This window comes from Rhamphochromis sp. 'chilingali', assembly GCF_963969265.1.
Source record: "Rhamphochromis sp. 'chilingali' genome assembly, chromosome: 7".
NCBI classification, from domain to species: Eukaryota; Metazoa; Chordata; class Actinopteri; order Cichliformes; family Cichlidae; genus Rhamphochromis; species Rhamphochromis sp. 'chilingali'.
Window position 1 is genome coordinate 37,262,084 of NC_137934.1, and position 13,959 is coordinate 37,276,042.

Here is a 13,959-nt window from a genome sequence, read left to right on the forward strand (position 1 = left end):
TTGAGCAGTCAAAAGTACTCTCTTGGTGCCATTACCACTTCGGGACTGTTATCAGTGCTTACTGAGGATGTGTAAGTGAAATGTATTTTTACATAAATCAAACCACATAATTTAATTCAGAAACCTAACTGAGAGCAACAGAAAAGATGAAGTAAAGCAAAACAGAAAAATGAATGTTTAAAAAAGAAACTTCTGACAGTGACTTTGCTGTGAATGTTTCTTTAAAACAGAATCATTATCCGTTGGTGTCCAATTACGATATGACCAGAACACCAAACAACACCTTGTGCCAATGACATTTGATAAAATGATAGTGTTTGATGCTCTGGATATATAACACACACTCAGACTACCCACTGAAATATTCAGCTCGGTAGGAAAATTCATTGACAACAACAGTAATAACTTATTTTTAGAAATGTTACAGTGGAAAATTTCATCATTTGCTTGTTCCAGTTAATTGTTTTAATACAAAACATTTCAAACACTATATATATTTTTAAAAAACTATCAGATTTATGTAAAATAAGAGTAAGCCTTACTCATTTTTCTCTTCTCTCTTGGTCTGAGCTGATTGAATTTTGCATGCTGCCAAATCTAACACATTCTACCTTGTGGTTCTGTCACATTAGTTATCACGTTCCAAATGCAAATAACTGAGATAAACTACATTTTTGTAAGCACAATGGTAATACTGTACCAGGGGGAAAACACTGCTGCTGCCAACTGATTTTTGGTGTGATTCTTGCAAGAGGAAACCACTGGGGCAGAAAGATGAAGCCAGTGTAGAAGTGCCAAAAAGACAAACAAGCTGCATTTCCTTCAGAGATTACGGGAACCTGGTTTCAAAAGTGAGTTACTCACCATTTATTTGCATTAATTCTCATCTTAGCAGTGTTAGAAAGCACGTTTACCGCATGGTCTTTGTGTGTGTGTGCGTGCATTTCACCCATGATGTTTATGGATGGAGCTTGCAAAAACCAGGCTTGGCTCATGTTAATCAGTGCTGGGATCATTGTTCAAAAAAAGTACTGTATTACACATTAGTAATGAGGCACATTAGTTAATTACTCTCCAGAGAAAATAATTTGTTACACTACTCGTTACACTGTTTTCTTGTTGTTCTGTACATTAGCCCAAAACGCAGTATCTCATAATAACCAGTTAACAATATAACCCTGGGGCTACAATCCCACAAACCAACACTAATCCCTATCCTAATAAGGACACACATATGATCTTTCTTTTAGTTTTTACATATGAACAAGAACTTGATGACACAAAGCAAAGATGAAAACCAGCCCAAACAGCCTGACCACTGATCACTGCCTTTGTTACCTCTTCAGTTTAAGACTCACGCTTGTCTTTGGGCTAGATTAGCATTAGCATCCTGTCTGTACAGGTCTCAGCAAAGAGTTGAAGTTGCGTTAGCGGTATAATGACGCTGTTTCTGTCCTGGACACACTTTGCATTTGCCATCTGCTCTTAACCTTAATGTGTAATAAAAAATAAATGCAATGTCTATATCTCATCTCTAGAACGTGCTACAGTAATGTGTTACTTTGTAACGTGTTACACCCAACAGTGGTGTTTAAATGATAACTCCTGTCAAATATTGTCACATGCAAAAAGCATAGTGCCACTAATTGTACATGTTACTGGCATTAAGAAAAATAGTTTGAGAGTCATATAAAGACCTTTACACTCAGGGAAAACACTATGACAAATGACTGTTTTTTATCATTTGAAAGATTTGAGTCATTTGAATATCCCATGAAGTTTTTAATTTGCCTTCACACATCTATTGACTGCTGGGTTGCAGCACACCACATCACTTGCAACATGTTTCTCGAGGAAGTCAGGCATTGCCTAACCTCTGTTTTATCATTAGTTTTGCAATGCTTATTAGATGCAGGCAAATTAACCACTATTGTCCTTCCACATGCTTGCAGCAAGAAGTCATGATATTAGATACCAAATGATATACGGTATATCAGCTGGGCTGTCTTTCCCTTTGGTTTTACTAAACCCAAAAACTGAAATGAGTAAGTGCAACGCCTTTAATGTGTTTATCTTTCATTATCCAGACATAACTCAGACTGTTCATGTTTAAATGTGAAAAAAGGAATAGTATTGCAGAATCAGTTCAGGTCATGTTGTTTTTCAGATCTTAAACTGAAACAACTGAAAAGTGAAGTAGCTTGTAAAATCACTAAATGGTCTCGGAATAGAAATACAAGTGAGATTAAAGGCCTCAAATACTTGCAGCAGATATAGTGCAGATTACAGATTAAGCATCCAGTCAGTCTTGAAAAGGAACACAGGACCAGGGTTGGGAAGGTTACTTTTAAAATGTATTCCACTACCGATTACAGAATACATGCCCCAAAATGTATTTTGTAACGTATTCCATTACTTTACTCAATGAGAGTAACGTATTCTGAATACTTTGGATTACTTAATATACACTCAACAAAAATATAAACGCAACACCTTTGTTACTGCTCCCATTCCCCATGGGATGGACGTAGAGACCTAAAATTCATTCCAGATACACAATATAACCATCCCTCCCAAACAGTGGTCACAAATCAGTCCAAATGTGTGGTAGTGGGCACATCTGCTATATTGAGATAATCCATCCCACCTCACAGGTGTGCCACATCAGGATGCTGATCTGACATCATGAGTAGTGCACAGGTGTACCTCAGACTGCCCACAACAAAAGGCCACCCTGGAATGTGCAGTTTTTTGCGCTATTGGGGGTCTGGGGACCCAGAACCGGTCAGTATCTGGTGTGACCACCATTTGCCTCATGCAGTGCAACACATCGTCGCATGGAGTCTATCAGATTGTCAATTGTGGCCTGTGGAATGTTGGTCCACTCCACTTCAATGGCTGTGCGAGGTTGTTGGATATTCATGGGAACTGGTACACGCTGTCGTATACGCCGGTCAAGCACATCCCGAACATGCTCAATGGGTGACATGTCCGGTGAGTATGCTGGCCATGCAAGAACTGGGAGCTGCCAACTCAGCTGCCAACTGCCCTGAACAATGTGAACCATGATTCATCCGTGAAGCGCACACCTCTCCAACGTGCCAGACGCCATCGAATGTGAGCATTTGCCCACACAAGTCTGTTACGGCGACGAGCTGGAGTCAGGTGAAGACCCCGATGAGGACGACGGGCATGCAGTTGAGCGTCCCTGAGACGGTTTCTGACAGTTTGTGCAGAAATTGTTTGGTTGTGCAAACCAATTGTTCCAGCAGCTGTCTGGGTGGCTGGTCTCAGACGATCTTGGAGGTGAACCTGCTGGATGTGGAGGTCCTGGGCTGGTGTGGTTACACGAGGTCTGCGGTTGTGAGGCCAGTTGGATGTGCTGCCATATTCTCTGAAACGCCTGTGGAGACGGCTTATGGTTGAGAAATGAACATTCAATGCACGGGCGACAGATCTGGTTGACATTCCTGCTGTCAGCATGCCAATTGCACGCTCCCTCATTGCTTGTGGCATCTGTGGCATTTTGCTGTGAGACAAAACTGCACATTCCAGGGTGGCCTTTTGTTGTGGGCAGTCTGAGGTACACCTGTGCACTACTCATGATGTCAGATCAGCATCCTGATGTGGCACACCTGTGAGGTGGGATGGATTATCTCAATATAGCAGATGTGCCCACTACCACACATTTGGACTGATTTGTGACCACTGTTTGGGAGGGATGGTTATATTGTGTATCTGGAATGAATTTTAGGTCTCTACGTCCATCCCATGGGGAATGGGAGCAGTAACAAAGGTGTTGTGTTTATATTTTTGTTGAGTGTATTATCATGCTTTTTACAACTACATGAATGTACTATTGCTGTGTGATTTATTACTATTACTAAAGGTTACTTGCCATACCAATACCAACTAGATGTTTAAATTTTAATATAAATGAGTAACAGTAGTGTGGACATTAGGTAAGGCTGCACTTTTTGCAGCGATCTCCTATAGAAAACTATTCCGTGCGTATATAAAGGGACCTCTGGCTAATACGTTGGGTTCGTGTCGGGCTCATAGCCGAAAACTAGCTTTACTTTGTTGTCTGGGTCAACTTTTCTAATGAGAGACAGAGAGAGGGATTGAAAGGCTGCTTCAACGGAACTTTTTGTTTCGGAGGAAAACACAAACACAGCGTAAAGTTGAGTCTTAATAGCTCACTTACAACTGGGCTCATCAGGCACTCTTTTTGGCTGCAGTGGTTATTATTATATTTACATGCTTCCACCTCCTGTTTCTGTTACATGTATTCTGTTACTCCCCAATACTGCACAGGACTCTCAGGAAATAAACTTACTGTCAGGCAAACCACCAGGCAAAGCACAGACAAAGAGTGAGTCACCTTTATAGCATGCAAAGCCTGTGCAACTAGTACTAGAATTATGACTACATTGGACCATAAGAGGCCAGCCATCAGTGGAAGTAATACGGTGGAAGACAAGGGTATGGAAGCTGGTTTCATTCTGATTTAATACACACTGCACCATAGTTCCAAGCTCCGTATATTTCATAAATATTTAATGCAGATTTTTGAAGAATAGTCCAATTGTAGCGTCCTTGTCTAGTGATAGGGTTAGCGTGCATTGCTCTCATGTTTCCAACTGCCACATAAACACATCATTCAAACAGCCTTTCCAGTGCATTACCACCCCACATTTATACAAGCCTCCTTTCACTTAAAGTGTTCTTTGATTATTGTTACTTCACTCAGATGTTTGAATGATGGATTTAATGCTACACAAATATGAACCTACTGACCAGTTATACTGGGGAGTCAAACATAATGTGTGTGGTAAACCCAAGTCATAAATCCAAGCTTCTTCTTCTCGCTCATTCATCATAACTCAGTCAAATCTTGACACACAGACAGGAAACACATCGCATTCAGTGTGAGTTATAGTTTGCATCAAAAATGCACTTCACTTGGAAATCACAGAAACAAAACATAGTTCAGTACTTGGCTGAGAATGATTATGCTTTTGTTTTTTCTTCCCTATCAAGTAATCAAATCATAGTTGCCTGTACATTCAGGAGTACCCTGTAAACAGGAACTTGAATTGCTAATTTAGCATACAGTCAGAAATGTATCCACAGGGTGTGTTTGCCCCCAGCCAATGTCACTAATGCAACAGAGAGATCAGTAAAATCAGTCCTTTATTCCTGAGTGATAAAAGCATGGATAGGCCAACAATGGAATCCAGGGACGGCTGAAGAATGCTGAAAAATGAAGCCACTGTGGAAGTGGTAAAAACTCCAGTTCCTCTTGAGCCACTTGAGACAGTATTCATTTTCAGCCTCTATGAACAGCTTCACTTTAACTCTGAGGAAGTTGGATGTTTTTAAGTCATCCACCTAGATTACTGAGTTAGAGGTGTGGCCAAACTGATTATGGGAGTCCTGTCACAGGCAGCTGGAAGCCAGGCCAACGTCTGCTAGGCCTCAGACATTGAATTAGACCTCTTCACTAATTGTTCGTAGTGTTGATACCTTCAGGAGCATTTTAATGGGTTATTTGACTAACATTAAGGCTTACTGTTTTGGTATAGACCACCACAGAATTCTGTGCATAAATTTTGCTGACTTAATTTCTACCTTTTTGTTCGTCTGTTACTTAGTTTTAGCTTAAATGTGACAAAACCCATATTATGTCATACACTAATGATGGCTACCTAGAATTTAAAAAAAAAGAAAGAAAGAAAGAAAGATGGCAAAACATGTTAGTGTTAGTGCCAATGTGTTTCACACCACTGGAAACATTTCTTTGATGATTACCCCAAATTTGGGGTTTCTGGGCTTTGAGATAAACATTAGTTGGGATTAGTATTATGTTTGGTTTAGAATTAAACCATATGAGGGGACATGTATAGGGAACTGAGTTTGTGTACAATGACTATGAGTCTGTGTTAAAAACACCAGGCAGCAGGTTTCTCCCCGAGGCCACCTGAACAACTGCCAGCTCAAATATCAAAGGTGGCCACATCAGTCCTCACAGACGTCACCTATAGGCATTTCATTCTATACGGAGAAAAAGAAGATTGCGCATCATCTTAGACACATTGGACATGTGTGCTTTTTTTTCATTTTTTCAATGAAACATTAAAGTTGAGTGGGATCCCACTGCTGCTAAAAAGTAGAGAAAAACACAAAACTCTTCCTCCAAGGGAGTCATTTTTCATGGAAGTGACGTTAAGAAATGAAAGACAACATAATCTGTGGTAAAAGCAGCACCTCCATGTCATGTCTTGGCAAATCAAATAATGACTGTTAATTTAGCAGATGTGAGAAGCACCATAGATTACGCATGGGCCACTTGGGTGCTATAAATCTCTGCTGAAACTGACAGATTGGAAGAGAATGTGACCTGACTTTGCCTGCAGTTTTATAGTTTTAGCGGGGAAACCATAATCATCTTAATGGTGAAAGACCCCAGATCTTAATCTGATATAACAACTAAATGAAATCAGGTTGCAAATTGGATTAGTGTGACCAAAAATAATGAAAACGTGTACATAATCTTTTTAGACACCATCTGACCGTCAGACTCCTTTTGACGAAGGGAATAGTCGAGTAGCTAAATACAAAAGATATGGAATATAGCATAGAATTGTTATTTTTAGTTTAGTTCATTTTTTTTGTCTTATTTATTTATTTTGACCCTGTGAGATAAACAACACAGACAAATGGTTTCATAAAACAATCTGGCATTTAAAAAAAGTCACTGGTTAACTAATGGTTGTGTTTTGTAGCCAGGCTTGTCTGTGGTTGCCCCTCAATCCGACCCCTGCATCCCCTATTGAGTACTTTTACTACAGATGCCGATATATCTGTGCTCCTGGTAAATCTAAGATATTCAGCAGAGCATATCTCCACATGATATGAATTTTTACTTGAAAAGCTCATAATCTTTTCTGTTTAATAAGGAACACTAAAAGTTAAACAAAAATTAAAAAAATATGGATGCAAATGTTACCTCTCAGTGCTGACTAGGGTGACCTGATGTCCCTCTTTATGTGGGACTATACGGCCTTTTGCCCCTGTCCCACAAACTGAGTCGATGTCCCACATTTTGACTGGCTCTGTGTGATGTGCGTCTGCACAGTTTAGTTCTATTTTTATTTCTAAGTTAGATAAGAAAATTTCAGACTACCTCCCAGCATTAGTAACAGGCCCCACATTGTTCCACAGAAACAGTTTTTGGCCCACATTTGTTTTTTGGGGATCTAGTCACCCTGGTGCTGGCATTGACCTCCAGAGAGGAGCTAAGCTATATTAGCTAAGATTGTGTATCAGATTTATGTCTCAAATTTGCATAGCCAGAAATAAATAAACAAGTTAAATAATTCGCCTTGCAAGTCCAACGGGAAGCAGTCGTTGTGATTAGTTACCTACTTCCCATAAATGTTCTGTGTGCAAGGTCAGATTAGGAGCGTTAGGAGATGTTTGAAAGGATTTCATTTAGTGCTTTCAGTCAGCCACAGTCTCTAAATTTAGTGACAAAAAAGTGAGGTATTTAGGTACTTCTGCTACTGTTTTAACTCCATTAAATAGATATTAATTTGTTCTGGAAAAACTGACATTTTGAAAGGTCATAAGACAGCAAAGCCGAATACTGGCTCTCTTATGTTTAGCCAGGCAGGTTTTATGTATATACATAAATAACCACTTAAAAAGCTTTTTATGGGAATTCATCACAGAGTTTCCCTCTTAATTTGGAATAGTGTGAGTGGAAAGAAAACTGTCTGGGAAGGAGACGTAAAGAGTGAAGAATGAAGGACATAACGATCTAGACAGTGGAGGTGAGGGAGATAAAGAAAATCGTTGAGACAGGGAGGAAGATTACCGTCTCAAAACTAACAGAAAGAGGACAGCTGGACTGTCATATGACTGCACTGCAAGGAAGGCCAAGCCTCACCTTGAAACCTCATGATCTCTATCTACTCTGACTCTCTGGGAATTGTGGGAATTACCGTTAAAGAAAATGAAGAAAAAAAATAGACAAGCAAACAGAATTGTGCTAATGAGGATTTCCATTTAGAGCCTTTTATATCACAGCAAGACTCAAGGTTACAGGTCAAAGTAATGAACATCTTAAATGAATTGTGGAGGATGTATACGTGCATGCGTCTGCAACTCCCCTGCTTTGTGTCGTTTCTGTTCTACAGAGCAGAGCTGCCTAATCCCCATCCTTACAGTATGTTTTGCTCTAACTAGTCATAAAAATGTGCAGCGTAAACACTCTGCTAAATGTGTAAACCAGCAGGCGAGGCTGAGAATCTGTGACCATAGGATGAAAGAATCAGCTTGGTCCACACCAAAGACCAAGGGAAGACAGGAGGGAAATTAAAGATCGTGGTAAACCCACTAATACTTTGCTTTCCTCACCCTTTTGGTATTAAGACTGCTCTTGATTCATTTGCTTGACGTTTAGGCTTTAACTGCATGTTGATGGGTCTTCGCTGACCAGAAATCTTTTAAGAAAAGTGCTTGAAGTCTCGAGTACTTGACTTTAATTACAAAACACTCAAAAAGCATCTCAAACCAAACATAGTCGAGGGCTTTTGGGGATGTCGGCATTATAGATGGACCTCTGGGACCAGAAAAGTTACTACTGGTCCTTGTGAAGGTGACATTTCTTCACTTTCACTTCTCCAACTATTTTATGGAATAGTAATGCTAGATTGAACATGTTCTGCCAACTTTCTGTTTAATCCAAGTCCATAATACTGCATTAAAGTTTCAATGGTTGACCAAAAATGTAGAAAAGATGATTGCAGAACACGATGTAATGAAAATAAATGAGAAATTAAATTCATAATTTCTGAATATTTTTCATTTGTTTTAATTTGCAGCTTCTTGTTGCATCTTTTTTTATTTTGAAAGTTTAATTTACAAACAGTAACAGGCTCAAACAGACCAAACAGAACCTTTTCAGATGTTTTTTTTTTAGTACAGAACCAGAAACTGGAAAACACGGTCAGAAACCTGAGCAAGGACTTTGCATGATTTTTTGTGACTTTATTTGTTGTTTCAACTATCGGATTTAGGGGTCTGCCTTATTTGGAATTTATCTCAATTAATAATTAACTTGTAAAATGCAGTTGATGAACAGCTCCATAAGGTGGTGCCATTTTCCTATTTGTGTTTGAGTTTGAGTTTTTAGTTGTACACAGACACTGACGAAGCGTATGTCGTAATGGCCTCCTATTGTGTGGTAGAAGTTGAGTACTGGAGAACAAAGCGCTAGTGTAGAAATCTCCATTTCCATAATCCCACAAAGTTCTAAGATAGGAAGCTGTCCCATGCTAGATAAGCTAGCCGACTTTTGCTAGTTTTTCCACAGGCACCATCACATATTACAGGCTTTGTACCCTCATGATTTAATTGTTTAATTGTTTTTCCCCCTCAGTGTGGGAGGTTGTGCTGCACACATAAATGCCTTTGTGAATATATTGGTAATTAGCACATTTTCCAATGCTAGATATCAGAAAAGTGGCGTATCCGAGTACAGAAGCAGATACCTGTTGATATTCCTTTTTGGTCATCTATGTCCCACTAGTGGGACCCACAGTTTAAAAACCACTGCTTTAAACTAACTAACTTCACAACAAGAATATTTGAACATTAAGGCATTTTGGCTTCTGTGCTCTCAGCCAGAGCACTCAGCTCACATGTGAACGTACTGAAAAGAAACATGATGAATATAATGATTTTTTTTTTCCTGCTGCCCATCACCCTTTGTGAATTTTGCATGGACCTTAAGCTGAGTACGAGCAGTAGGCCCATCCTGAAAGAATACCCTCATCACTGTTAGTTAATAATAACTGAATTAAAACAAGTTTATTTCAGGAAAATATACCAAATGAGCACACTATACATGTTTTTAAATAATTTGTTTTTTAGCCAAAGTATGTTAATAGCGCAGGACTTGTCGGTAGTGATTTCTGCATAACTCTAAATGAATTTGAAATTTGTTACAGCCACAAAAAGCTGAGAATGGGATCCAAGATTGATTCTCTGGGTTTGTCCCACTAAATATATCCCAACACTGATTCTGTAAAAGCCTGCTTGCATTTAAAAGATAATGTACTACTTTCATTTCCATGGTAAAAGTTGTTAACCCTCTCAAGGCAGGCGTTGTCGATTTGCAAGAGTTAAAAACTAACAACCCCACATACATATTTTATGAGTGTTTTTTTACTCAGAAGTACCACTGCAGGACTTGGTTGTGCATTAGCAACAAAAAGTTTAATTTGAGCCTGAGAGGGTTGCATTTTTTGATATATACATTTTCGCTTTATCCTTCCCTCATACATCTGTTGAATTTTTTGTTTTCTGTGATCTAATAAAACTAATTTGCCATTTTTGGAAAGATTTAATTGTACAGTTTCTGGATATGTAGAAAAATGTCAGTTGTAAAGTGAATTATACATAATCCTGCAGCACGAGGAGAGGTGAAAAAACATCACATGTTGAGGGGAACAGATTTCCAGAAGAAGAAGGGGGTTCGGGGACACTACAGCTTCTGGTCAGTCCATCTGGAAATGTCACAAAACATCTGTGATGGGATAACACTGGTGACCCACCCAGACTGCCTTTTCCTGGCTGATGCTCCAATCCAACTCCATTGGTCAACAAGAGACCAATTAAACAGAACGAGTGATTTCATCTGTTTCTTTATTTAAGTTTCTATCTGGTGAGGAAAAATGTACTAAGCACACTTTTTGGTGTTGTATAGTTACAGTCGCACATTTTTACACCTCCAAACTTCTTGGCACGATCTCTGCCATTTTCACTCTGCACATTCGTTAAAGTTGATTTTATGCCTCATTACGTTTGTTTCTGTTGAAATAAGCTCGCTCTGATTTTGATCTTTGGTTGTTGTGTTTTTGGCGGCAGTCCTTTGATAGCTGCGCATTCATAATTTCCCGACATGTTTTCTCAAGCTACTCTTGGAATTTAAACCAAGGTGATTTAAAAGAAAAACTGCCACAAGAAATGAAAGTAGAACAAAAACTATACAAACAAGTTATGAGATGAGATGCATAAACAAGAGAAAAAAGTTAAACTATCCACAATAAAAGTATAGTGTTTTTAACCATATCTACTGTACTTCATGTTCTTACACTGAGCACCGCCCCTACGCTGTTCACAACCCTAACTCCTTATTTTTTCTCCATTCTTCCTGCAGTAAAGCACAAAATGAACGCTGTTAAACTGCAGCTGCATGGCATGCCCGCACGCAACAGCTCACAGCTGGAGCAGCAGCTTCTCTCAGGATTCCTGGGAGGCCATCATTGACTCAAGTGCCCATAAAGTTACGGAATTGAGCCGGTGTCTCCCTCTCTCGCCTCCTTCCATGTGTCCTAATTTCCCAGTCCTGCTGTGTGTCTGGATGTCAGGAAAGGCTCAAATCCGCCACCGCAACAGCTGCTCCGGCGGCCTCTTGGCGTGCATACACACTTCGACGCACGCACGTACTCAGAAAAGTGTACGAGAAGCAGCAGCAGGGACTCATCCACCAAAAAGGCTGAATACGCCCACAGATGCGCGCCATTACACAAAGCTGCCCAGACCACAGATCCTACAATACACGCGCCTCATCGGGCCATCATGTTAGTCCGCTAACAGCATCAGTATTTCTGGGAGGATTATGCGACTCATTTAACACCTGCCAACAGTGAAATCTGAAGTCTGAGGTGGTTTGATGGAAGGGAACAAGGTTATACAATGTACCCACGTGCACCTACTCCAACCCCAATTCAAATATTTTAAGTATGTTTTCACATTCATTTTAAACGAGTTGGGAATGTTTCTTGCATGCGCATTTTTAACAAAATACTAATTTAAAGTACTGAAGTTCAGTACGTATGAAGATTCTGGAGAGGGTATCTTTGCGCCCGGAGAGCTCTCACTTTTTCTTTTCTTTTTTTTTTCTTCTTAGGTCTAACAGGTTTTAGTCTGCATGCGTATACAAACAACGGGCACGCACACACACGGAACGAGCAACAAGCAAAGAGGGAGAGCAGTGCGCACAGGCCACCTTTATTGTAGGAGTCATCCGTGACACATCAACTTTCACAGCCACTAACCGCGATCTGAGGAGCAATTAGCGCGTGGGTAATCCAGAGGCACATCGTTCTCGTGCGCATTCGGCTAGATCCGCTGGTAAAACTCCCGCGTGTGACTAAACAACAGGAGTTCCAAACATTTGTATGCGTAAACCAACTTTGTAAATAGCCAACCTTCAAGTCTACCTGTTCCAAACTCCGAGGAAAACGTGCAACATACGTTACTTTGTCCATTCTGGGTAGTTTCCCTTTTTACTTGGTTTTACTGACCAAAGCTTAAAGTTAGAAGGTGAAATAGTCGGTGAACACAAAATAACACAGTTTTTTTTTTTAACTAAATACGAAATCTTCAGCACATATTTAGACGCGATTCTCTACCAAATTCAGGATTTCTGAAACTTTTTAAAGCCATTTGTACAAGTTGTAAATCCAGCAGCTCTGAGCATCTGAGTCTGTTACCATCGTTTAAATAATGTTGAGCAAGTCGCACACTTTGGCTTATACCTGGTGTCAAAGAACCAAAGAGTTTTGCAGCGACAAAAATACTCCACTAAGTTCCCAGTTAAATGAAATCAGTTGTTCCTACCGTAATAAAGGTAACCATAGCATCGGCGGGTTAGTATCCAACAGAGTCGACATGAAGGTGATTAATTTTTACACTGAATCCTTCGGCGAAAACTTCCCACTTTGTGAGGGCTGCCGCTTGTCTGTGCGCCACACTAGTTCTGTGTGGACAAGATCAGGGTGTGCGTAATGCTCTCTCTCTCTCTCTCTCTCTCTCTCTCTCTCTCTCTCTCTCTCACACACACACACACACACACACACACACACACACACACACACACTCACACTCGCTCTCTCTCCCTCTCTCTCTCTCTCTCTCACATCTCTCTCTCTCTCTCTCTCTCTCTCTCTCTCTCTCTCACACACACACACACACACACACACACACACAAAAACACACTCACACTCGCTCTCTCTCTCTCTCTCTCTCTCTCTCTCTCTCTCTCTCTCTCTCTCTGGACAACATAATCTACGCAGCTCTTTCTGTTACAGGACAGATGGCTCTTGGCGCATGCAGCAGCAAAGAGCAAAGACCTGCATGCATGCATGCGGCCACTGTCTGTCAGCGAAGCAAGCCTACTGACATGAATTAGGACACAGAATTAGGAGCGTGTGAGTGTGTGCGTGCCGCGCGTGTGATTAATGCTCTCTTTCAGTTTGTCTGTATGTAGTTCTGGCTTTTATTGGTCAAATTCTTCAAAGCCTAAAACTAAGATTAAACTGCAGTCTGAGTAACAGTACAAGTTTTAGACAGAAAATTTCATTCAGATTGTTTTATAGTCTATAAAAACTGGTAAATCATTGTAATTTGGGCAACATTAGTGTGTCAAACTTTTATTTGCAAGTTCCTAAAAAATCTGACTCAGCTTCTTGTAAGAGTCAGTTTCAAGCACTTTATTTAATTCTAAAACACATCAGACTTTGCTAAAGAGGACAAAGTCCTGTTAGTCCTCACAGGAGAATTATTGTTGGCCGCCTGTCCAAGGTGTACCCCGCTTCTCATCCTGTGGCAGCTGGGATAGGCTCCTGACACCATGGATAACGATATCGGGACACAATGCTTAATCTTGAAATTCAGGTGTTTTCAGTACCACTGCCACAGATTTATGAAATAAATCACCAGAGCTGCCAGTTTAGCTTACTGGCTTAGCATCACTCATATGTCCTGTGGCTAAAATGCAGTTTGAAGTTGACCTGTGGGCCTTCGCTGTGTGTTCTCCTGCTCTTTCTCCCCCTCTTTTCTCCACTGCTGACCTATCAAATAAAGGCAACAAGCCTATAAGTA

At 40.2% G+C, this 13,959-nt stretch overlaps 1 protein-coding gene across 1 annotated transcript in view; it reads right to left on the minus strand.

The window, feature by feature from the left end:
* The window catches only part of ntf3 (neurotrophin 3), a 39,431-nt gene extending 26,591 nt beyond the window's left edge, over positions 1–12,840 (minus strand). The window contains exon 1 of the mRNA XM_080886807.1: positions 12,697–12,840. Within this exon, the coding sequence (XP_080742933.1) occupies positions 12,697–12,714 (18 nt within the window). The 5' untranslated portion in view covers positions 12,715–12,840. The remainder of the gene's footprint in view (positions 1–12,696) is intronic.
* Between the last annotated feature and the right edge of the window lie 1,119 nt (positions 12,841–13,959).